Source organism: Branchiostoma lanceolatum, chromosome 1 (genome assembly GCF_035083965.1).
Source record: "Branchiostoma lanceolatum isolate klBraLanc5 chromosome 1, klBraLanc5.hap2, whole genome shotgun sequence".
Classification (NCBI taxonomy): Eukaryota; Metazoa; Chordata; class Leptocardii; order Amphioxiformes; family Branchiostomatidae; genus Branchiostoma; species Branchiostoma lanceolatum.
In genome coordinates this window covers 15,416,595-15,443,022 of record NC_089722.1, presented here as the reverse complement: position 1 = coordinate 15,443,022, position 26,428 = coordinate 15,416,595, and the positions used below count along the sequence as shown (strand labels likewise).

The window sequence follows — 26,428 nt, the reverse complement described above, 5'->3', positions numbered from 1 at the left end:
GTTATGGTCTCAAGATTGTGACAATCAGGGCTGTCTTCGTGACCCTTGCCTCTGATATTTTGTTGGGACAGAAGAATTTCACCCTGCCTTCAAAAATACTGAACTTCTAGACATGAAATTGATTAAATTGTATTTTTTAAAGCTTTAAATGACAGATTTAACAAGGAAAATTAACAACATGGGCTCAAAACAATGAGTGGGATGGAAAAAAATTAAAGCTGGAGGCAGCACTGATTACAATCCTTATATATAAAAAATAAATACTTTTAAATGTTTTTACCATATCAGATGCTTACCCTGCAAGCATTTTCAACACACAGGAAACAATGGCTCCAGCGCGAGGGAAGTCCCTCCAGTATTATTGACTACGCCACTTTCAGGAACGAGAAGACTATCAGCAAGCCTACCCAGAAGGGCTTCTTCACCAGATACTGACTCTGTTCTGTGCAGGTGTCTGACAAAGTTTTGTCAAACAAGCATGGCAGCAGACACTAACAAACTCAAGTTTCTTTCCCAAGCACAGTGCTATGCCAGAAATGATTACTAATGAAACCTATGGCTGTACAGGTAGAGCTTCAGATTCTATGCACAGTTTCAGAATCTTGCAGGTGTGCATTTAGTGCAGTAGCATCTGAACCTGTAAAATGACACAAAAGTTGCTCTTTGATATGACTTGGTATTACACACACATGTATGCTCTAATGTCTGGTAAAGCTGCATTTGCACTCTATGGGTTTGAATGTTTATGCTTGTGCCATGCTGGGTTTGTTACATGTACATGTGCCTAGTCTCCAAGCAGAGGAGTGGGTCCGGCAGGTTTTTGACGTGTTTTTAGGCGTTTTTGTCGGGCTTTGTCATGTTTTTTTGTCTAGCCAACCCTGCTAGACAAAAAAAACAAAAAACATGACAAAATAGAAAGCCCGACAAAAACGCCTAAAAACACGTCAAAAACCTGCCGGACCCACTCCTCTGCTTGGAGAGTAACATGTGCCATCATGTGGTATAAAGAAAAGCTGGACAAATATTTGTATTGTTGTTATTTTTTTACAATTATACTGGTGAACAAAATTATGTTACTCTTATTTTCCTCACACTTCTATATTCCAACTTTGGACTTGTTTTTTTCAGGCAGGAGTGGTTGTCCAAGAAGGGAAGTCCATCCTCACGGATTACAAAATGCAACTTCAAGAATGAGAGACAAGTTAACCAGCTGGATTTCAAAGATTTTAGAACCACATACTGACTTTGTGAACTGCTGACACCCTGTTCAAAGCCCTGGACCTATCTGTGTGCTATTTTTGCATGAACTGTGGAAAACCTACCTATGTGCACCTTCATACGGGTAGTTCATTGGACTGTTACTTGTTGCTGATTATTGAACATGGTGTATGATGTATTTATCCTGATCAGGCAATGCCTAAAACAGTGATTGTTTCAGGCGACTGTACATGTAGTCAGTAAGTCTGTGCATATATGAATCTTCTTTCAAGTTTGTAGTGAGTATCCAGCAAAGCTGCTGATACGAGGCTTGATCAAATCTTTCAAGTAATCTTGGGAAGTGAAACTAGTCCTGTGTGTTGTCTTATCCAGTCAGAGAAAATCTGAGGATTATAATGTCATACATATATATTACAGGTACTTCATAGTCTTGAATATTTTCAAACTGTTGCTGCTAAAACATGTATGTTGCTATGGAATGTTGAGATGTCTTACATTGCGAATGTTGCCATGAAGTGTCACTCAATAAAATATTACCAAAATTTCTATATAATAACATTTATGTTTTTCAATAAAAAGCCAAGTCATACAAAGGAGTGAGATGTTAGCTTATTTATTCCAAGTCCAATTTTATGTTGAGATACTGTAAGCCAAATATTGTACAAGAAATTAAACATTGTGTGCCATCTGCCGTTGCTATCTGGTAAAGATTTGTTCAAACCACTTTGACAAAGTGTGGATTAATCCACAGATCTTCCAACCACCAGTTACCATATATTCGAAGTGTCAGCAAAGATATCAATTTCATCATTATGGAACCTATATACACGAATACAAAATTTTGATACAAATAATGAGATAATATCATACAAAAAGAAACTACAACCTAAATGCACATTCAGAACCAATACCTCTTCCATTCAAACTGAACACTTTCAACAAAACATGCTGACAGACAATTCAAGTCTTGAATGCAAGGATAGGTAGATAGACAATACAACAGTTGTAACTGTGGCATGCTATAGACACAATCTTGTCATATAGTGTCGTGTTTGGCATTACTAAATGGAAAATTTGATTCTGAATTTCCACAGTACAAGTCATACGTTTTTCTCTTCAGGACTCGTAAATTCTTTGACACTGATTGTAGTTCTCTGCACACTTGTATAAAAATGAGTTAAGGAGTAATATTTAATACAACTTCCTTCACACATTGTGCAAAAACTTGCCATATTCGCATTCACAATGAATTCTATCCAAATCGTGATCAAAAGAATAACCCATGTACTTTGCAATGTCCCTTTTGTTCTATGATCATCTTGCTAAGGAATGATTAGCTTTAAATATCTTACAGTGGAAATGACAGGCTATCTTATATATAATTAAAAACATTACAATAGCACCCCAGAAATAAAACAAATTCTTTACAGTCATCCAAACTGTGAACATCAAACAGTAAATCCATATCTCACAATACAAAGTTAGTATTGATTTAGTTGGTAGATACGATGCCCAAAACCAACTCTACACCGGGAGACCCCAAATTTGATAATGATACGTTTATCACTATGCAGGCTAAGGGTTAACCAATTCTGTAGATTAATATGTTGCGCTTTTGCAGATTCCAATGACCTCATCTGCAATGTACATGTATTATTTAATACATGTATGTCTTAGTGCATGCACACAGTGCATTTTGGAAACAACTGGCAGCATCACCATGCAACTACACATGACAGGGAATGTCCAAAAGCTGCTTGGCTGTATCCGTTACATTCGGTTGTCCTGCCTCAGAACTGCATGGTAGGAGTTCCGCAGGAGAGCGTACGGGAAACAGGACTCCAACAAGTCCATGGTCAGGAACGGGGATTCCCTCACAATCTGAAGGAAACAGAGAAGGAAAACACAGAGCAGGAAATAATTAACACTGAAAAAATCTAAAGTAGCTGCCAGTTTCTCTTGACAGGAGTACAGTAGATACATTTGTAAGGCATACTATAACTACAAACAAGGAAGAGTGAACCTACAAGCTACAGGATAGCATGCAAAAGTCATACTACACATACAAGAATCTCTACCAACTACAACTCAATCATTGAGATAGTGTTATGTATGGGACAAACCACGAAAGAACAAATAGTATTTGTGTCAATGCTAGAACAAAAAATTGCATACACTGCAATTTAACCAATGTGGGGAATGATATGTAGCCATTAGTAGCTGTAACATAATTTTTCTTCATCCTAATTTTGGCCCAATCATTTTTGTGTGGTCTGTCCACTATAGAAAGCAATTACAGAGAGCAGGAATGACAGTCAGTGGATCTTAACATAGATACAAGGACACAACAGGTTTTGTTAACATTTTAGTCACAGGGATCATGCCTGCCCTACTGCAATAAGCAAGGGTGTCACTAGGGGGCTCTACACACATTCATGCAGGAGTAAAGTCAGTAGTAGTAGCTGCAGTACCAGAATGCCGTATCAGCACCTAGGTTTCAAGACCTAATAAGTAAGATAAGAAAAGGGCACAAAGCAGTAAGAAACACTAGCTGTACAGAAGCCAGCACTTAATTCTACAGAGTAGCAGTACAGAGTGTAAAAGGAGCAGTGGTGGGTTTCCTTACCATGAGGGCAGGAATTAGAATCGGAAAGGAAAGCCAAGAAGGAAACAAAATGGCTGCACCTGGTCCAGAAGCAGGTAGACTGACTCGCGGGACCGCAGGGCCAACTTGTCGGTTTCCTGTCCCAGCTTCAGAAGGCTGGACGATGCCAGCTGTAACAACGAAAAGTTGTGAAGACATTACAACAAGATTAACATAAAAATTACAGTCCCCTGAAGTATCTATACAAAGACTGCCTAAGAAGACCACTCAGAGGACCAATAAAATGTGGTCCATGTAGACAGGTGGTCACTATAGAATGGAATCTTAATGCTTGTGTCAATGGGAAAATTATCTAAGGGACCACCAAAAAGTGGCCACATTGGCCAGCTGGTCTTTATGTAGAGGTGGTTACTTGTTTAGGTTTGACTGTACTATTACAATGGACAAGTGCTAAATATACAGAGGTCATGGTATAAAAGCAGACATGTTCTTTTTATGACATTTATAATAGTCTTCTTTCAGATAAAAGTTGACCTTTAGGACTTCTAACATAGGCATGGTACCCTTGAAATTGAAAACAAAAAACTTTTGAAGTGCTTTCTACCATTACCGCTGACATAGACATATTCATGCATTAAAAGCCTTTTGTACTTTGATACACAAATGAACATCTAGATAGCAAACATGTAGAGACAAAAGATACAAATGAAAATCTGATGGTGTGACTTACAGCCAGGAACTCCTTCAGCCTTTCCTCTATGGTGACTCTGCCTTTACCATATATGGTAAACATGGCGGCAGCGATGCTGTTGACAGCCTTGGCCAGGCAGTGGATATTGTTTGTATGTCCTAGGAGAAACAAATACAAACAACACCAACAGTCATACAAAGTACGTGTACATACAATATTCCAGTGCACAAAATAGTGTGAATGCATTGAGGCACCCTTTGCATACTAATAGCTAAAACATACACATCTTAAGTTGAGCTATGGATTTCCACACTGATATACATGTAGCCAGCTTGGAAAAATGCAGCACCATACATTTGACTGCTAGCAACTTGGTCATTGTGAAAGAGTGTATTTTCAAAGAACAATGTTGTCACAGATATTTCAATAGGCTCATGATATTTTTACAACATACCCTTTGAAATTTGCATGTCAAAGTGCCCCTCTCCATGGTATGCATTTCTGTTTGCCCCATTTTAGAGTTCATGTGATTATTCATGCCAGGAAACAATTACAGTATTGAATACGTATTCAAATGAAACTCCCTACCTTCCAGATCTGCTCTGAAGGAAGACTGGGAGTCTAGAGACAGCATCGGTAAGGATACGGCAATAAACACCATCAACAGACACGCTATCTTGTAGTCGTCGTCTGGATTCTCTGTAAACACAGTGTCACAGTCACAAAGAGTTTAAAACTGAACACAGTCCAGTTAGTGTTAAAATGAAGCACCTGAAACAAAGTACAGATTCAAAACACTGTGGCCCAAACAGAATACAACTGATCATGAAGTCAAAAAACAATGTCAGTGCTCACACTGTGCAAGTCATGTACCCCATGAAAATTTGTTTTCGATTCATAAAATGTAGCCGTGTGCATTTTTCTGGCATCTTTTTTGACAACAAGCAAAACTAGGACATAGACATCCAATAATCTCTTTACAGTTTTGAAATTATAAATAATACATACATTACAAATAGAACATATGACTCAATGTAGGGAAACTATGAATAATCATTCAGACCAATCAAAACGCACAGCGTGATGCTCATTCCAATGTGACAACCAAATTGTGCAGTCGTGCACAATGGTATGAAATACTTGTAGTTCAAAAATGAAAAGAAAAAAGTTGACAAAAAATGGTGCGACAAAAAAAACACAGTTAGTGTGACCCAACCTGCCCAAATCTGTCGTCTCATATGAAATGGTTGCGGAAGAAAGTATTCAGCACCTGCACCTGTAAGGTTTTCAAGATGACCAACACACAAAGAAAATTCCTCCATGTAGGCTAAGCCTTATACATGAGGCACAGGTGGACAGGAGTTTGCAGCAGATGAATTTGTAGCATGGATTAAATGAGTGCATTTGCCTACATGGAGGACAAACTGAAAAAAGGGACATAAAACATGGATGGGCTGTTACAGTTAGACATTATGATCTGATGTAAAAATGTACGGCTGAGTCAGTACTGTTACAAAAGTATTTGAAGCACAAAACACTACCTTGATGAAAAATAAAAGGTTTGCCAGATGTTACAAATAAGCAGAAAATTCAAATAAGTATTCAAAACAACAAAAGAAAATACATGTTTGTTTATTTGTGTTTGTTTTACCTGATTTCTGTACTCTGAGAGCAGCACATAGTGCTGGATCTACATCACAGGGGAGGCCAGCTGCTGACGCCATCTCATTCACTATCTCAACACGAACCTAAAACAACCATGTTCAACAAGGTTAAAAATATGTACAACTAGAGTTAAGTATTTGTGCTACATATACTTCAGGTTTGCTATGTTAGTTTAGCGATTACGGGGTCTTTTCATAAATATGAATTGGTATTGAGTTTGTACTTGAGTTGAATGTGTGATAGTTGTGTGCCGATTTTTTAAAAATAGAGAGAACACTAGCGACCCCAAAAAAACACCCATCCCAATGAAATGGTACATGTATGGCGACCCTGTGACATCACAAAATCAAGATGGCGGCCACCACACATGCCAACGGATCCAACAAAGGTTTTGCTACGCAAACATGTAACTGTCATGATAAAGACTAAAATATTGAAGCAGGCTTTTTTCAAACATAGGACAGCTAAATAATTGTGCAGACTTACCATGTTGTTCTCTGGTGTCTCGGGGAAGTGCTTTTGGAAGTCGATGATGGAGCTCATCAAGAATGGGATGCGTTTCTTCAGCACCTTTGGGAATTCAAGTACAAGGATTGATAATAATGTTTTTTATTGGTCAGAAATTACCCGCAATGGCAGCCTTTCTAGTGCTGAATTGATGCAGGGTTTACAGGTTTCACATAATACACAACATATACATGTACAGTCATCATATCATATCTTATCCACACTTGTGGAACTGTGGCAAGGGTCTGGGCGGCTGCCATTCAGCGCCACCAGGTGACATCAATACGACCTTCCCCAACCAAAGTCAGGTACCCATTTACACCTGGGTGGAGTGAGGAAAGTCGTGTAAAGTGCCTTTTCCAAGGGCACAAGATTGGTGACATGACAGCATTCGAATCCAAACAACGTTGCAGTTTAAAGTACTACATACTTCTAGGTGTTAAAATTTACATGACTTAAACATTTAAGCATCTTCTACTGCATAGAACATAGAAGTGAGTCTTACATCATTTAAAGCCTCTTGAGCCAGCGTCTTAAAGGACAGGATGACTCCAACAATGGTGACTCTCTTCAGCACGTTGTCAACATCTAGAGTGGGCACAGACATCGGGTAAGATTTATATACAGGATGTATACACCATTTCAATTTAACACTGGGCTAATCAAAAGAAAGATAGCCTGTGCTGAAAAATACATCTTGAATGGAAAAAAATAAACAGTTTGAATACCTATAATTCACTGTACTGTACACAGTTGTACAACGCAACAATAGAATCCTTTCTAAGCTCTGGGGGTCTGGCACATTGGGCAAAAGCAAGGATTGGTCGGTAAAACATTATTATAACATTGTTACGTACATGATTTTACATTTTACGGCAGAACTTGCAAACCATTGATTGAAAACTGTCTTGTTTTAAAGGAGTAAAAAACAGTACCTCTCAGTCTGTTGAAGTGCTCTGCCATCAAGGCTGGCTTGTCAAAGTGGGTTCTCAGAGTAGTCAGTACGTCCTTGTTCTGAGTCACCAGTTTCTGTGATACATTAGATACAAATACATTAACTCATGATGACACAACATTGATTGGTCCAATACACAGGATCACAGAGATCACTTTCAATTAACAAAAAATAACACAACTTTTGGTATATAGGGGTAGTGTCTATCTCCATTTCTATAGCTCTTTGATTATATGGGGTCACTAAAGTAGGGCGCTAGTTCACTGGTAGTTCGTTCAATGCAAGTGCTGAGTGCTAAGCAGACAAAGCAGTACTGTACATGCAGAAATGTTCGCGGTGGTTTTATGTACGCGGTTTTTGCGGAACTCTTTACTGCGACCTTAAAACAACAGCGAAATGCCGTTTCAGTGTGTGACTGTAGCGCTACTATTGTTTCAAATGCAAACTCAAAACCACCGCGAACACTCCAATTTTCTCCCTAATGCAAAATTAAATCCCCGCGAACATTTCTGCATTTACAGTATGTGCCATTTCTCAAAAAGTCATTGGTATCACCAGGCCGGTGGTGACTTTACATCTTAATTAAGTTAATGTATCATTGCTTGGTCTAGGCATGAGAAAATCAAGACTATGCAGATTGCTCACCTTGAGTTCTGCCACCTGGCTAGAAATGTGCCACATCAAACTCTCGTTCAGAAACTTCATTCCATAAGGCCCCAACAGTTCAGCAAGGGATCTTAGTTCTGCAAGCAAAAAATATCACATGAGGTACGGACCTTAGTGTAAAGCAATACATTGTATACATTTCTGAACATTATTAAACATCTGTATTGAGAACTTACTTTTAGTTAAAACTACTTCGGAATCCTTACTAACTTACAGAGAATACATGTACATTGTATACTAACTGAATGTCACTGATATCAAATATTCAAGGGAAATTTAGATATTTCTTTTCTTGACAGTTACATGTATGTCTACTACAAAATCATTTGACCTTTAGATAGAATTTCACAGATTTATGCAAAGATCATATTTCCAAACCGGTGCCCAATCAGAAAGCTTGTGGGAACGAAACGTATGATATAAAAGACAACGAAACACAGAAACTGTAGAAAAATGACCATAATTTGTTTTTTGTATTTCTGATATACACTTTGATTTGAAGCAGGGTTTGAAAATGGGACCCTAGCGTTACACAGATATTCTTATATTCTCACCACTGATGTCTGAGAACTCTTCAGCGTTGACTGCCACTTGGTTAGGGTCCACTCCAACGTTAACAAACGCATGTCTGTTGGGTGAGAACATGATCTGTCCTGTACTCACTCTTCTCAGCAACACCTCCAAGTACCTGGGTGGGAATTTAACATCATGACACATCCAGCAAAGAAACCAAGCTTACTTTCATTAACCTTCTCCCTGCTGCATAATACTGTATCCAATACAAATTTGGTAATGAAATGCAACCATAGCAGAGAGAAGGTTAAAATCAAACCTCTCAATTCAATACTTGTTGAAATTCTCAAAAAAGCAAGCCAACAGGTGAAAAAATATTACAAAAAAACTAAGCAAATGTTCCATGTTTCAATGGTCATAATGTTCATTTCAACGTATTGCAAGATGCCAAACTTTGAAAGCATATGAGAGTGTAATAATTTAAAGGATCTGCACCACCAAGTGCCTAACTACCTAGCAAAAATCAAGCTTTGTAAATTGAGAGCTATTAACTGACCAGTTAGTATAGAGAGCTGTGATGGTCTTGTCTCCATGGCTATCCTGGGGCTGGGTTTGTTGTAACAGCACATTGTTGAACACCCTGGTGATGTCCAGATGAACTGCAGGATTGAAACATGACGGTTAGAACATAAACTTGAGTTGAGTAGTACTATACAATGCAAATGTGAAACTATTTAGTAACAGATTTATGGAAAAAGGTATGCCTTTAATAAGGAAATCAATAATTCTATGAAATCGTCTGAAATGAACTTTTTAAACTGTATTGTTGTTAGGTTCATTGACCAAAACGCAATGTATAGTGTCTGTTATGCAACATAGATTTCACAGTCCTGTTTTAGAGCATGCAGTGCAACATACATTTCTACTGTTTGCATGAACTTAGCCTTTTTCTAATTGCAGAAATCCACTCACCATAGTTCTCTATGGTCTGCAGAACGCCCATGTAGGCCTCCACACTGTTGAGGAGTTCTGAAGGCTTTGCGATCTCGCCAGAGTCGGGGTTGTACATCACCATTCCTACAAGGGCTCTGAAATAGGCCACACAAATCGGTCAATATCAAGATGAGGCAGTGTTATTAGTGCTGCATACCTAAAGACTGGACCTGAACTGGACTCGTAAAACGTTTTATAATAAATCATGTAACCAAAAAAATACACATTTTAAAGTAAAATGTACAGCATGGGTTTAGTCCAAACCTGAATCTCTGGACTTGAATCCAGACCTTAACCTGAACATGTGTTTAGGTACACAGCACTAGGCAGTGTGTTCCTTCAACATCAGTTCCACTGCATCAGGGCTTTTTCTAAAGAGAGTTACAGGGGCACCATCCCCCAATACCCTGACCATGTACCCCCTTGACCCGGGGAGCAAATCCTCTGACAAGCTAAAAATTCTGATTAAAAATTCTCTAATACTCCGCACAGCTGTTTGTAAAAATTCTCATTTCATATGTATTTTCTGTCAGATTTTCAATAGTCTTCTGATTGTGTTGAGTGGTAGATAGAAGAAACTGTTAGGCTTACTTTGTGAACCTGGACTCCAGGTGTTGCGTGAGGTACTCCCTGGGAGCGAAGGTGTGCTCCCACACCTGTATGGACGGCGTGTAGTTGATGGCAGAACACAGCTCTGTCAGCATCAGGTACAGCTTGTCCATGCTGGGACAACAAAAACTCCACTGTTAACTTTTGGGTACATATGTGCTGGCACATAGATGTACTTTTAATTAGTAATAGGCAGACCCAAACATTTCTTTGTGTTGGGACAACAAAAACTCCACTGTTAATTGGAATGTATAGAAATCTTGGGACATGTACATGTATTTCTAAATGTGGCAGATCCATACATTTTTGTGCTGGACACTTTATACAATACTATGGAAATTATCTGCAAGCAAGTATAACTTTGCTTGACAAGTTTGTCCTGCGCTCTTGGTAGAATGAAATGTTTCACATTCTTACAAAAAACATGTAGTTTTCTTTTGTCTTTGATTTCAGATTCAATATGAGAATAAAATGCCATGTTACAAAATATTGATTCTGCACAGTTCAAGTACATTGCAGAACAGAGGATTTTAGTAATTCTTAAATTCTGCTTTCCAACTTTGGTCAATAGGATCTTTACATGTACATCGCTGGAAATCCTGGTGTGATCTGAAGGAAGTTCTTGCTAACCTGGTGACATCAGTGCGAGAACGCCTCATGCTCTCCCTGCCAGGCTTGTCTGGCTCCTGCGGCAGTTTCTTGGCTTTGTTCTGGTTTCTCTTCCTCTCTATGGCAATACTGATTGTCTTGGCAGCGTTCTTGGGCAACAGCTGAAAAACAAAACAATTTGTTGTTGTTGTTGTAGCATGGTACTGTATGAAATTCACTCTCTTTTTAGGATAGCTGGGCAAGTAACAATTGCAACTAGTGGTAATATCTGTCTTTGCATTAGAAATACTTTTCAACTTACAAATGACCCCATAGAGAGCACAGAAATCAGAAAATACCTTTTTCCAACCAATACATATATTACATAGAAGGTAATACATACAACCTATACATACAAAGTAAGGTATATATACATCAACGTAACATACATTGCAATTCCTTGCTCACATGTTAAAAGGGTTCCTTAAAAATGTATGCCAAAGTTTGATATGGGTAAAATGGTCCCCTTATTCTAGGGTATGTCTTACCTGATCCCCAAGCTTGCACTGTTCATCACAGATAGAGGTGATGATGTTCTTGGCTTCCTTTGCCATCTCATCTAGGAAGAAGTTGGCCTGCGATAGGCTACGGTCTCCAATGTGGTGTCGCTGCAACAAATTTAGGGACAGCTTTGAGTTACATTGTCTTATGTGCTTCTACTATGCTTAATGTTCAAAATGTAGATTTGTATTTGTAGGATATGAATGCATGCACATGCTGACTTCCACAATCTGGTAAGACAGGAATTCCACAAGTCAGTAGACCAGTCCTGCGCTTCTTGTACGTATACCTATCACTTTTAAGTTAGTTTCATGCTGACAAACTGCTCTGAAACAAAACTTCTTTTCTCTCCTTTCTATATATTTCTAAACTGTCTACATTAACATGTTATCATGTACATGTTAGCTGTTGTACATGTAATGGTAGAACCATGCCTTGTAAATGTAGCTATCACTACAGTTTGGATTTTGTGCACCTTGGACTGACGGTCACAGAAACTTGTATCCTGACTTTTTCTTTCTCTTGTTGAACCCCCAGCGGTTCTCAACTGTGTGGTTCAGTCACATTATGATTAATAAACACCCTAGCGCTGGCTTTCAAAATCCATTCTGCACAAATCTGTGTCTATATGCAATGTACAGCGTACAGTAACATTACATCTTCGTTTCAGCTTAAGTTTCATCTGTAGAATCTGTCATGTGCAACATTGCAGCATGCAGACATGAAGCCACGACAAAAACATGCACTAGGAAAAGATGCATTTGCTTGTACGACTCTCGGCTCTTCGTAATCATACACACAACAGCGAGTGTCAGCCTTCAGATCACTTCATACGCTGCCCATGCCTTTAACACATACAGCAGAGCAGACCAGAATGAGAAAATACAGTGCATCTCTGCTGCCACTGTTTGCCACGAGCGAGTACTACCAAGCTTGTACATAAGAAATATAAATGCATACATTTTGCTTGTATGACAGCATTGGTTTCTGAAAGGCACATCACAAAAGATTAGTGAAAAGTCGGTGGCAGTTCAGTAGGGAGACAAAATGCGGAGGCAAATCATAGGGAATGGCCAGGGGAAAATGTCAGCACCTATCAGTGCAACACCTTGGGGCAAATGGCTCGAAAATCTCTCCAAAACATTTCATTTCATTTCAAGCCTTTTTTTTATATCTCAATAGCTTGTTCTGCCATACACTGATACAGCCACTTTTGAACATATTTTTATTGAAATGCCAACTTCAATGAGACTTCAACTACTTTTTCTGATAATGTATCAGAAATTTGACTGTGACATCGTGGATAATGAAAATCATAAAATAATTAATACAAAGCTGACCAGTGAAATCCACAAACAAAAGTGAAGAAAACCACCTTGCAGCAAAGTGAAATGACAGGCAAATCAAAATACCAAGCAACCAAGGAGGGAGAGGAAAAACTTCTTCAAAGAGAAAAAAGAAAAAGATGTCTGCCAGCAGTCAAACTGGTTACAGCCCGACCCTGAAGGGTTTGCATTGATAGGTTTACTCAGAAGGGAAGGGAAAATATAAGTAAGGACCCCACCACTACCTCCTCAGGACAGATTTCGTGGGTGCAGTTCATGAAGTGGGAACAGATGAGGGGGAAGCTGATGGAGTAACGCATCTGGGACGGGGTCTCCAGACACCACTGGAAGTACTGTTCAAACAGACGCCCGTAGAAACTGGGGAGACGGAAAACATTGATCAGTATACAATGTCATGCACTTCAGCAATCAAAATATGTAATTTTAGTACAAACAATAATGACATTGTATCAAAAGACTGAGTTTGAATCATTAAAATAAGAGAGTAGGATGTCATCATCCACAACTCGGGAAAATCATAAAATACATAAATGTGTCCAGATGACTGAAAATGATAAGGATCAATATTGGCTGTTCACAGATACGTTTTGACCAAATAGAATCTTAATTGGTCAACCAGACAACTACCCTTCACAAGCATGAAACTGCAGGCAGTATATATATATCACACTGAATGAAATCAAACAAAACAAAACAAATAGACAGTGTCAGTGACTATAGTACGTCAATTAGCTCATGTTTTTTGTGAGCAACTTAAAAGATAGGGCTGCTGTTGCCGTACAGCAAGTGTCAGAAACAACAGACTGAAGGTTCTGTACCAGAAGTTGGAGAGGTCGGAAGTCTCCTTGGCCATCTCATCAAGGCTGTCCACCATGTAGGTGTGGAACGTGATGGTGTTCATGAGTCGTGCCAGGTCGGGGTTCTCCCGTAGAACCAACTGGGCTCGACTCACACTAGTGTAGGCCTGACAGGGAAGGAACAAGCACAGAGTTTTAACTGATGTTACTAAAACTGACGGTGTTCATGAGTCGCACCAGGTTAGGGTTCTCTTGTACATGTAAAACCAGCTTTTTAAGGTGTGGTGTTCACTTTAGCATGCCAGATTTGAACTTCTTTTAAGACTATTTCATCACACTACAAATAGTAGTACAGCTTTCTGACTTCAATAAAATCAAACTGCTACATTCAACACTTGTTAGCTGGCACCTCTAATGGAGTAATCAGCTGCTAGGAATAACTGTCAATGAAACCCATGATACACATATATTTGTACATTTGACCTTCAGGAAAACAAAACACCAAAAGGAAGTACCTGTAGTCTGAACCAGTCCAGTCTCATTCCTCGGAAGTCAAATATCTCCCCTTCCTCAACTGTAACAATAACACATAAACACAATCATTCTGGGGCCAGGACATTAACCACCTTTGATATACTTAAGACTCTTTAATACTTTTCTGGAACTGATTTCAAATGGATAAGCATGTGTGCCAGATCAAACCAGATTTTACAGATCTATTTCAACCCCCATGTACATGTAGAAGAGTCATGTTAAGAGATGGGAGGTAAGTCAGTCCTACATGTAAATAAAGGACAGGGAAGTACTGATTTGATGTTCAAAACTCACAAAGAAGAGTTGTCCCTATGATAATGAAGCAAGGAGAAAGAGTGGTGATGTCAGATGTAAACAGAGCTTAGATTTTACCTAAGTTGTTACAGGCTTATACGTGTATACTAACATCCACTTTTATTCAACCGAAAAAAAAATGTTTCTCAAATTCTTACATACCAACCTTTGAAATATAGACAAAGATAGTCTCTAGATTTACTTGATAAAAACAACAAATCAAAGGCTTTTAGTGCAATCTTCTCATGCATTCTAAGTTCTTGCATGCAAAAGTAGCATGGGTCTAACTAATACACTTGAATCTGGTAATGTGTATACCTTGTTTGACAGACAGGCCATTCATAGTGTTGACAAAAGATGACATGATGATAGACTCGTCCTCTGGACACACCGACAGATTCTGGAAGGTAGAAACAATACAAACAATGCAGAGGCCAACATGGCAACTAACGTCAGTGTAGTGCAGTGCTAGCAATGTACAGATCAATCTCACTAGATCAAACTTACAGGAACAAGGGGATACACAGGCAAAGTGGAGGACTTTCTTCAGTTTGTTTGTCAAACCACAAATATCTAAATTTGTGGACTATAGCCAACATAAAAGTTTAATATCAACGAATAGGATGGTAATCTTGCAATGGAGTTGAAAATTTCAATCTCATAAATTTTCTTGGTGCAATTTTTTACCAAAGACATTCTTATTCAAGCAGTTCTCTTGCTTTGGGATACATGTACATGTAACCTTTAGGCTTTAGCAGCCTTTATGCACTTATAATTATATATAATAAATGGATTATTGGTAAAGTGCAGAAGCTTTAACGTAAACTACTACAATGTAAATGGGTTTCAAGAAGACACATGTATATTGTACATGCATCACTTCAAAAGAATGGTCTCACAATGCCTGTATACCACCTGGGGGTAGGATTAGTACTTAGATACTTGCATAGAACTGGTTAAAAGGGGTTAGTAGTTTAACAGGGAGGGGGCACAAATACACCACTCAGTACTTCTATCGATAGTGCTCATAGTAACAGCAAGTTTGAATACAAAAAAGGGGAATCAGGGGGAAAAGGGGGAACTATTTCATCATTCCATGGATGCTTCTTTTGACAAGTTTTTTGAGATGAAAAAAAAGTGTGACAAGCAAGTTGTGAAGAATGATTTCCTTCCAGAAACAAAAGATTGATGAAGTCTTTGCCAAGGAGATGAACAAACCGACTTGAAGTCATTTCTGGAGGGGAACGTCAAACTCCAAGATAGACTGGCTTACCCAGTCCTCCTGGCACGTGGGGTTACGTTTGCTGTTGAAACTTTCTCTCGCACGCAAGCGAGGCTTGCGTAGGCCGCAGGAAAACACAAGAGAAATTTGGTTACCAAAAGAGAGACACGCTCAAGGGGGGAGGATCATACACAATGTCAGGGTACACTGCTTTTTCTGTTTCTTTTCCTGGTTATTAATCATGAAATTCTTGCAGTTCAACCACTTTATATACTCCTGTGTAGAAAAATGTTAAGAAAAACAGAGGGCTTAAATACAAAATGTCAGTATTTTAGCTTAAGAAGCTGATTAAGTGCCCTTTGGATATAGATGATAAGCAAAAACGGCAGCCAAAATATAAACATGCCTAATACCTTCAGTGCTCACAAAACATTAACTCAAGCGTGATTTGTTACATTCAATTTTGAAACTTACATCACAATAGAACAAAAAGATACCTGCATACATTTACTACTTTATCTACAAAACTACAGTTGCATTTCCCATACTTTTGTAAAATAGACTTCAAATCCTTGAAAGCAGTTTTCTACAGTACTAAGACAAGACACTGAACTTCTTTCTACAAGTCTCTACAGAGTACATGTAACTCTAGAAGCACACTAAATGGCATGCAGACAAAAAATGTCAAAACTCAAGCAGATTTTACAAGTTAGGTCTACCTGGTGCAATCCATTCTTTGGTGGGGAGAGCGTTACAAGAGAGGGAAAAGAAGTCCACAAGAAAATTTCAACCACCTCTTGCCAAAAGAGATCCTAAAGCCTTAAATGTGATGGAGTTAGATAGGAGAAGCAGAGCTGAGAGGTTGAGATGCACTTGGAATTTGAAATGCACTTGGACATGAACGTTGACTCAGAGTGGAGGATAAGGTGGGGGGTTAAGGCAGGAAACAGGTGAGATCTACAGTTTTCTGTACTACAGTGAGAAAATGACCATGCTACTGTAAGAGATGTACTGCTACACTGAGAAATGGTTACAAGCAAAGGTATACTAGAGGTACTTAGCAGGGGAGGGGTGTGTTTGGAACAAACACGAGTGAGAATGATGTAGGAAGGAGGGTATGATGTACATTAAGAAGATGGGAATTATTAAAGCAGAAATGCAGAATGTTAGATTCATATTCTATTACATTTCTATTGACTATTACACATCTAGACAGACAATGCAACTACATGTAGATATAGCATGCTAGTCTATTAAAAGGATTAATATTACAGAGAGCTTTGTGTGCATTAATAATATTTGACTACTGCCATCCAAATACATATTAGTCTTAGTTCATACCTTTCATGCAACTGAATCATATTACTGTGTAAAATCTATGAGCATGCAATTTCAAATTCACATGGCAGTATTCATGTATGTGTTGCCATGCTTTATAATTTTTCATGCAAAACAACTCATAACATGGTGTCCTGTTAGATCCAACAGTTGTGTGCTAGTTTTGTGAAAGAAGTACTCCACATATTTTTGGAAAAAAATTTAAAATCACAAAACAGAAAAGTTCTCAATTCTTTTTTTGAAAAGTGATTTTTGAAAGTATGGCCATGTTATGAGTTGTACTGCCAGCAACAGAGTCTTGCTGGAAAAAAAACCCTACCTGCACAAGGTTGTTGAGTACAATGGAGTCAAAGCCGTTCAGGTACTGTACGTAGTACCGCTGCATGACCTGGTTGTACTTCCGCAAAAGTCCACGCAACTCCTCCATGTAGTAAAGCAACTCTGGCAGTTGTCTGGAGAAACAACAGATAATGATACAGATAAGATGTTACAAAATATGTATGTTGATAATTTTTTTTGTCATAGAAGCAACTTTTGCCATCACATTATAAGACCACATAGAAATAGAAATGTCAAATTCAAAATATAAATAGTGATCTGTGTCTGAATATCCGGTATAACCGCCCTTTGGTGTAACACACCAGCTTCTGTAAATGAATACAAACAAAAGCTGCCCACCTATCTTCATAGTCCACAGGATTGGGCCGCTTGTTGAGTTTGGGCGCAGGGTTTTCTGAGTGTCTCAGTAGCCAAAGTACCTCATCTCGGGCAAACGACAGACCCATAAACACAAACAAAGCCTACAGAAAAAGCACACAAATCTTTTAAAATGCTGCCTATCTATTTCAAACACATTACAGTCCAAAACACATACAATCCTAAAACATGGGAAATTACAGTCAATAAAATGCAATTCAAATTGCGAAGCCCTTAGAAAAATATTATGAGAGAAACTCTGAGTATATACAACAGTGTAAGTATCTGTAGGAACCTTACCTTGGGCCCCAGTAAACCAGGCTGGTCGGCCAGAATCATCACTAGCTCCTTCAGAGCTGTGCGGAGGAATGCCCGTCTCTCTCGGTGAAACGGGCCCCTGCACAACAAAGTCATAGCATTTCATTGCAAATCTTTTAAAACAAATTTAAAGCAAAATTACAAATCACTTCACAATCTTCACTGCAGAGAAATTTCTTTCCTTTTAACTACTCACTTCTAAAGTTTGCCTTCTAAAACATAGTTAAAAACTTTCTATTAATGCCTATAAAAAACTGCAATGTTAGCAAATTGTGTCTGAATTAGCCCCTTCTGTGTAACTTTGGATACAAATACCAGTCACTTACGCATTGACAACAGCGTAATTGGCACACTCCTTTGTTTCAGTCACACGCTTGCTGTATCTGAAAACAAAAATACAAGTTACCTTATAACACAGGTGATATAGCAACATTTACAACTTAACCATGATACACGTCATGTAGGGAACAACCACAACACGCACTAGAAGCAAACAAACAACCCTTAAACATATAGATAGCAAGACTATTCAATCAGCAGTATTTAGGAAAAAACTACACAAGATAGTAGAAAAGAACATTGCACCTTCTACATTAACTGATCTATACTAGGTGTAACATACAAGAGGTTTAACATACATGTATAGGAGGTTTAACATGACAGCAAACTGTAGAGCAGAGGAATGGCAATAGACTTACCCCTTGATGCCCTCAAACACGCCCTCCACTGTCTTGTGAATGTACAGCACCTCGTCTCTGAACAGCGTGATGACGTAGTTCCCGGACAGCGCTAGTCGCCACAGCTGGACAGCAGAGTCTGACTGTGTCAGCTGTCCGTGGCACAGCAGGAAACCAACTGGGGAACAGCAACATTGTCAAGTTCCAACAGTATTCTGATTAACACTCTAGCTGTCCTAGTGTCCTTAAGCCAGTGTTGCGCGGTCAGCAAATGTCTGCTGATTTTTTTTATTGTCAAAAGGCCACCAAATTTCAACATTGCCAGAGAGTCAAACTTCTTTTCTACTGAAAATCTACCGTTACATTTAACATGGCACTGTGACCTGCGAACATTCAACAGGCCAATACCTTGTTGCCGAAAATGTCCTTTAGAGCTTGCACACTCGTTGGATGAGCTATTTTCCAGCTGCGTGATGCTGCTTTAGCAGAAGCTACTCATAACACTTTTCCTGAATGCATCTGATCAATAGCAAGTAGAAACTTTTGTATGTTAAGATTACCTGAATCTGGGGTATATTAATATATATTGTAAGAAATGTGGTTCCTTTTTTTGACTGTACTTACAGATGATCCACTTCTCCATGGTCTCCACCGACAGGTATTCACAGGGCATCTTAAAGGAACAAAGGAATGTCTTACATTAATGTACAACACTTCGGGAAATTACATACTGTTGGGCCAACAGTTGGAACAAGTTCCACTTACAGAAAATACAGGTCAGGATTGTTAATAGAAATTACCTTGGCAGCATAGGTTTGCTAGGCACAGCAAACACAACAGAACAGACTTCAGAACTACTTATAGTTGTGCGTCAAGAATGACTCTGACAAATACAATGTATTCTAGCCCAAAGTGACATCAGTTCAGATTATGACTTTTGCTCTCAACATTGACGCATCTCCTTTTGTCAATCTAAAATTCTAATTAAATCTTTTTTGGCATTTGTACCTTTTAAAAATAGGTGTGTTGTAGAAATAATAGTCCTCCCATACTTGATTTAGTAATAGTAGCCAAGTGTTGCGTTTTTTCTTGGACGGCCCTTGCATATATGAGAAAGACAGAAGTACACAAGATCTAGAGTATGCCTTACAGTTTCGCTCTGTGCAGGGTTGAGCATCTGTCCAGGGGCGCTGACTAGACTCAGCATCTGAGCCTGTCTCCACTGTTCTGCTGGGAGGTTCCGCCGGGGGTACACTTGGTGTAGGGACAGCAGGGCACAGGCAACCAGCTACATGTAACATACAAACAAACAACAAAAAATTCTACTAGAATATAACACGGTGTATTCAATATCAGCTGAGGTACCAGCCTAACAGTGTATTCTGTATCATCCGACAAAAACACACATTTCAAGGCGAAATACGTCAAGAGTTGAGAGAATTTTGTTTCCTCAAACAAAAAATTGGAACAACATTGATTACAATGTCTGAATTTGGTATTCGAATTTTCAACAGTGGCACGAACGGCTGTTAGAAACATTCGTGGGAAGACCGTAAATATACGCCTTTGAAGCTCAGGGCAATATGGTAAAATATAGACTGGTCGTGTTTTTACCTTGCTGTGAGGTGTGAATTCCTCCTGTAACTTCTTTAGTGGCTGTTCATAGTCCAGAATCATTTGGCCTAGACGGGCAAAGTTCTGATCCCTGTGAAAAAAAGGTAAAATCTTAACACAAGACTATCATTATCACATTGTGTATAACGTAAGCTGCATGTGTTGAGGAATACTGAAATAATTCAGTAACAATAACAACAGGCAAACTTATTTTGTCATACTAACTGTAAATGCATTTAATATTGCGGTCGGTAATTTTAGCTGTTTGGGGAAAAGGGAGTAGTTCACTGCATATGATTTTAACGGTGGGAACAAATATCACTGTCTCAAATGTTAGTGATCAGATATTTGCAATGATGAAATCTTAGCATTAAAGTAGCTAAAATTCTGTTACCGTTACCAAATCAAGAATTACAGTAAATAGCATAATCCAATCATACTTGTCTTCTTGATTTATGCTGTTCACACACAAACAAACACACACACATACAAATGTACACAAAAAAAGGATTTGAAAGCATAATCTTCTTTGTGAAGGCTAGGCACTGAAGAAACATGCAGCAGCTCATACAATGTACATGTATCACACAAAACATTCGATATTACATGTAGTTCTACGTATACTCACACTTTTCCATGTGTGAGATCGTGGGCATAGTTGTACAGTCCCAGCACTGCCTTCCTGTCATCAATACGTGCCAGGAGGAGCATCAGCGACACATACGAGATGATCAGGTCCAGGTAACCTTTCGTCAGGTCATAGTTTGTAGTCTAAATATGGTGCAGAGAAAAACATTGAGATATACCAGTCAACTGTGATGATGTATTCAAAATATGTTGATTTTTGTAGGTACCACATGTGGGATAATGTTTACATGTACATGCTATGTGCAAAGGAATTAATTTGAATTTAGAACAAGCTGCATGAAAACATTCTGTTCAAGACCCTAGTCATGTGTGTATAGTTTTGAAAATATATGTATCAAGACACAGAGATTCAACTACTAAAAGACATGGGAAACCACATGTATATTTTGCTAAATGCATAAGCATTTATGTTTTCATAGTACTATAAGAACAAAAATATCTTTTATAAAAAGTAACGTTTCACAGTACTTACAATGTCAAAATGAACATTGCAGGCATCCATTGTTGTAAGCAGCTCACTGACATGGTCCTATAGATTATACAATACAAATGGTTAGTGAAAATAAGAAACATTTAACTTATTCTAAGTACACAATACATATCAACGTTTCTCTGAAATAAGTACGGTAGTTGGAATGACTGTCCAAAAATGATATGCATTTCCTCTTAATCTTACTCCATCATTTCTTTGATCTTCATAAGTTTTAAGATAAAGGACAGCAGTATAATAATTGTACATGTTTACACAAGTGCTGTATATGTACCTTGAAGTCCATAACATCCACGAAGGTGAAGTAGTATAGTGAGAGCTGCTTCATGATCTCTCCCTTGATGTTGTTGACCTGCTGCAGCTGAGACTTTGGGGGCAAAGGTCATAGCAACAAGGTGAACCAAAATTTGCACTATACAGTAGATGCTTCGAATTCACTTATCTACCTACTTATACTCAAAGGAATATATCATGTAACATTATATCATGCTTCTATGCTATGAATTTTCTTGGTTTGCTATAAATGTACATACCAACTACATAGATATAGGTGAACAAAAATTGATACAATATGGATGTATCACACATAAGAGGAAAATATCAAACTTCTTTGCCAAACTCGTATGACCCAGATACTTGCACATTGAAATATACTTTCTAGCATACCCTTAGCTACATATAAACTGGTAAAAAAAAGGAACAAAAAAGATATGTTGACGTATAAGCAGATAGATCCGATAAGAATCATTCTAAATAATATTTTCTTTTCAATGAGTCTTGAAAGCTTCTTTGATGGTTCCACCTTTCTTAATAGAGGAACAAATGTAACACTGGAAATTCTCTCCCAGTATCTGCTTTGAGATGAGAGAGATTGTACATTATACATAATTCAGCGAATCGCCCTCAAAAGATCGAATCTGGAATATGTGACAAAGCAAATTGTTTAATGCAATTGAAATTGCTGTGGCCTGGGCATTCCAGGCTGACTAATGTCACTCAGCCGTTGATTCTTTACAAAACTGAACCTGCTTTTATTCGAATTTCAAAATTGCATAAGAACAGAGATTGAAGCAAGCATATTATGAAACATGTGTTGAGGACAGCGATGACAAATTCCTGATAAAGACCTTTTTGGCAAAAAGAAATTAAGATGCAACCTAGAGAAAGCTTCCACAAAGTCTCATATTTGCTGCCATCCATATCCAAGCTTTATCTATTTGAGCAGTGCCAACATGTATAAACTCCATGCATGACTGGTATGGAGAGTATGCATGTCATTGAACATTTAAAAGAATGTAAACAGCGGACTGATGTTATGTGACACATTCTCTGTTTCAGATCTCAATTTTTTTCAGGTAACAATTTCCCTTTTTGTTGATTTAATATCAACCATGAGTCATAACCACTTCCGTCCAAGTGCTAACGTTTTCAACAAAAATTTACCATTTTCTGAGTGAAGATTATACAAGGATGAACGGTGACATGTAAAATATGAAGTATAATTGTTTCTCATTAGAAATTAGTCCACACAATATTAGTCAGAAAGATTGAGTTGAAAGATGCAGAGAATGCAAGAATGGAAGAGAAAAGAGTGTAAAAGACAGAGTAATTAGAATAGATGTGCAAGTGATACCATAGTGTGCAAGTGTGCTCTTATCTACCACGGTATGTACCATTTAACGCTGTGCTTTGTGATAGAGCCATTCTATCTCACATTGAAATACAACTGTATTCAACAGAATCTGACCAAACGTAACCGTTATCAGGAAAAAAAAATGGTTTAAAAAAAAAACGTAAAAGCCTGACCACACCAAGGTGCAGTGCAACAGTGCATACATTTCTCCAGAGCAAAGGACGACTGAACTGACCTGCACAAAAGGCATTGTCCACTGCACATGCAAGGATAAGATATGGCAAAAAAATTGTCATGGTTAAAAAAGCGTACGGTTACATCTAAGTCTACAGCACTTAGTGGCAAATACATCTTATTCTGATTAAATGAGCAAAATTGCAGGCACGTGGGCGATTGAAATTAGGGCAAAAGTGGAAGGGGTGAAAAATGAATTAAAAAACAATGGTGGATTCTGGGGGGGAATAACTACTTGGTGAAAATCATGGATGAATGCAGACAAGAGGGCGAGGGTGGAGAAAATGGAAAAAATACTTACAAATAAAAACCTCTGGAAAATATAAGAAGATTGCATTTGGCATGACAAGTTTTAGAGAGCAAAAAAAAAAGATACTCCACCACAGCAAAAACTAATATCACCATCAAAATAAGGTTTGTCTCAGGCCTATATAGATTCTAATATGTATATATAAAATACAAAATATGAATGAAAAAGAAAACACTTTCCAGAAAAGAAAAATTATAAGTGTTCATAAAAACCTTACCTGAACAAAACCAAATAAGCAAAAAAATTGATGAAAGCAAATTAACATTTCTAAGGAAACTAATGTATGAATAAATAAATAAATAAATAACAATAAGTATAATACCATTTGTGCTAAAGTATAAATGGACACACTACTAGCCAAGAAAATATGATAAGAGGAAAGCTGGCAAAGGGAAGAACAGGACTAGAGGATAGGATCTAGTCTTTGAGGGAAGGTGAGACAGACTTCATAATCATATCAATGACTCACTTTAGTAACAACGATAAATGTGATATTTACATACACGTACATGTATAATATAGCAAATTTTCTTTACATATTAATTATTATCTGAGATATGCCTTAAAGGGTAATCAATGTCATCTATGCCAATGACTGGCAGATAAGATCTAAAATACCATGAGTGCCATTAGTAGCTGGAAAGGGTTGATGCATGGATATTTCATGCATACAGACAAATGATTACAAAGATTGCCTATCACAGTACTAGTTGAATAAATAGCATTACACTTGCTTGACTACATGTACACATGTACGTGTATGTATTGAATGGTCAAGTAGATGGATTCACGTACTAGTAGTATTGTATTCCTAAGTTGCTTTAATCAAGCAACATGTAAAATGCATTGAGTGGCATGCATTGCTCTACTACTTAGTACTAGTATCTTTTTGATTAGGCACATGCCTTGTGAGGCACAGGGGGAAATGTAATGTTACTCTGAAAATAATAATTGTCACATGATCAAGGAAGGAACCTGGTAAGGAGACTTTAAGTTAACAGGCACGGGATGTCAGATGTCTTGAGCAAGATGCACTTTTCAATGTGAATCCAAAGTGAGGAGAAATCTGATCTGAATAATTCAATCACACAAAACATTCATAATGATAATCATAGAAGCTTTGGTGCCCTTCAAAATTCTCAAATCTCCTTATTATATTACTGTAGTCTAGATTTACCTTGGTAAGTGCACAGATGGTCAAATTATAACTTCCCCCCAACCAAAAACAAAAAACATAAGAACAAATTTTGAATTAAAACTTTCGAAAACAATAAAGGAATTTGGTAAAGTTGGACTGAACTGTACAATGTTTGTCTTTAGGTTGTACGTAACAATAACCCGTCTGAGATATTCTTACATAGTTGTTCTTGGAGTCGACATGTGGAAACTTCCTGACAATGAACTTGATGGCTCCCTCCAGGTTCTTGTCAGAGAGGAAGGCAGGCTTGGACTTCACATCTCCACAGGCCTGTAGAAGCCAGGGGGAAATACAGCAATATATTATCAATGGCAACTACTGAGTACCTTTAGTTTAATAATGATACCAGCTAAGAAAAGAACAAGAATTCATGTCAAGTACAAGTTACTAAGAGTTAAATACCTAAAGAGACAATTGACTCGTAACTGGACCCAGCGTAACCCAGCACCAAGAGACCATGTCTTGCGAAATCATAGACGTTAAACAAGGGCAACAACAACAACAAAGAATTAAAAAAACCTAGGATCAATTTTGATGTGTTCAAAAATTTCTATTTTCCCAGAACTATCATAGACAATGCAAAGGTTAGGTGTGACAGGGTGTTCACCATAATATAACCAGCTGCTACCATGCTGCGTGCCTGCGAAGCTTACATGGGTTAGGCCGTTATAACTAGTTACCAGCTATACAGATACAAAATGATTATGAAGTCCATTGATGTCCAAACGTGTATTTTGCTGTATTTCGGTATATTTTGTTGTTAACGGGAATCCAATTCAATAAATAAATGGATTCAACATAATGTTGAATTCATTTATCATGAATTTACATTTGAATTTACAGTTGAACTGCACAGTGTCATGTTTATTCAATTTGAATAAACATGACACTGTGCAGTTCAACTGTAAATTCAAATGTCGTATTCAAGATGATATAATAACGGCGTATAGGGGAGGGGTAGTACACTTTGGGGAAGTGATATACAGCTGGGATCTTATCATGTTTACTTTCAGGAACAGGTAATTATTTTGAAAATCAAATTAAGTAGCACATCTATCATTATCTTGTGTCCCTGAATCCTTTGTTCGTTGGGCACAGTACGGACGTTAAAACGTTTACTACATGGTCAGCTATCTCAATTCTAAAGCTATCTTACGGACAGTAAAGGGCTATGGTGTTCGTTTTATCTAAGATATGTCCAAAACACGACAAAAATCGTCTGATTTTCACAAACCAGCCTGACAAGTCGGTCCCCTCATGATAATAATTTCCCTGGAGAGAGCCTCACCTTTTTGATGTTGTATATCCTGGTCAGCATGCCCATTGCCCGGTCATTCAGCACAGTTAGCTTCTCCGCCAGCTTCTGCTGACTGGGGATGAGCTGCCCCGTCCGCGACATCTTGTGTTTTTCAGCTAAAATGTGTTAAAAATGTTCACATTTGTCGGAGGAAACAAAAACACAGGAAGGAAAGGGCTGGGCCACTTCCTGAAACCGAGGCTGGCGTCGT

The 26,428-nt window shown here is 38.1% G+C and overlaps 2 protein-coding genes across 20 annotated transcripts in view; one reads left to right on the top strand and one right to left on the bottom strand.

Annotated features, from left to right (window-relative positions):
- The window catches only part of LOC136437076 (acylphosphatase-2-like), a 4,129-nt gene extending 2,220 nt beyond the window's left edge, over window positions 1-1,909 (top strand). The window contains exons 4-5 of one of the 2 annotated variants that reach the window (XM_066431546.1): window positions 321-450; window positions 1,129-1,238. In XM_066431546.1, the coding sequence (XP_066287643.1) occupies window positions 321-435 (115 nt within the window). In that variant the 3' untranslated portion in view covers window positions 436-450; window positions 1,129-1,238. Of the gene's footprint in view, window positions 1-320; window positions 451-1,128 lie in introns of both variants that reach the window. The other variant, XM_066431550.1, reaches the window with a different exon arrangement.
- Window positions 1,816-26,428, bottom strand: LOC136436975 (nck-associated protein 1-like). Of its 18 annotated transcripts, XM_066431455.1 has the most exons (39): window positions 26,209-26,428; window positions 25,080-25,190; window positions 23,414-23,434; window positions 21,820-21,912; window positions 21,528-21,584; window positions 21,036-21,178; window positions 20,408-20,498; window positions 19,944-20,081; window positions 19,418-19,466; window positions 18,815-18,971; window positions 18,443-18,499; window positions 18,099-18,195; window positions 17,781-17,902; window positions 17,422-17,554; window positions 16,484-16,498; window positions 15,816-15,878; window positions 14,861-14,942; window positions 14,543-14,557; window positions 14,230-14,288; window positions 13,736-13,881; window positions 13,136-13,274; window positions 12,532-12,558; window positions 12,047-12,118; window positions 11,559-11,678; window positions 11,053-11,192; window positions 10,405-10,536; window positions 9,793-9,908; window positions 9,377-9,479; window positions 8,862-8,995; window positions 8,287-8,384; window positions 7,622-7,715; window positions 7,192-7,274; window positions 6,666-6,749; window positions 6,166-6,262; window positions 5,103-5,213; window positions 4,554-4,672; window positions 3,904-3,993; window positions 3,690-3,722; window positions 2,985-3,099 (listed from the first exon to the last, which is right to left on the bottom strand). In XM_066431455.1, exons 1-38 carry the CDS (start codon window positions 26,317-26,319, stop codon window positions 3,702-3,704), a joined length of 3,540 nt encoding a protein of 1,179 aa, XP_066287552.1. In that variant the 5' UTR covers window positions 26,320-26,428; the 3' UTR covers window positions 2,985-3,099; window positions 3,690-3,701. The 18 variants fall into 18 exon arrangements, with proteins under 18 accessions (XP_066287495.1, XP_066287502.1, XP_066287528.1 ...); XM_066431398.1 differs by lacking the exon at window positions 3,690-3,722 and having other exon boundaries at window positions 1,816-3,099; window positions 26,209-26,427; XM_066431405.1 differs by lacking the exon at window positions 3,690-3,722 and having other exon boundaries at window positions 1,816-3,099; window positions 13,142-13,274; window positions 26,209-26,427.

Bases quoted from the DNA above. Each gene is read 5' to 3' on its own strand.
- LOC136436975 (XM_066431398.1), bottom strand. From the start codon at position 26,319: ATGTCGCGGACGGGGCAGCTCATCCCCAGTCAGCAGAAGCTGGCGGAG. The intron at 18,972-19,417 runs GTAAGTACAGTC...GCTGTTCCCCAG, and splicing joins CATGGAGAAGTGGATCATCT to TTGGTTTCCTGCTGTGCCAC. The intron at 6,750-7,191 runs GTAAGACTCACT...GAATTCCCAAAG, and splicing joins CTCAAGAGGCTTTAAATGAT to GTGCTGAAGAAACGCATCCC.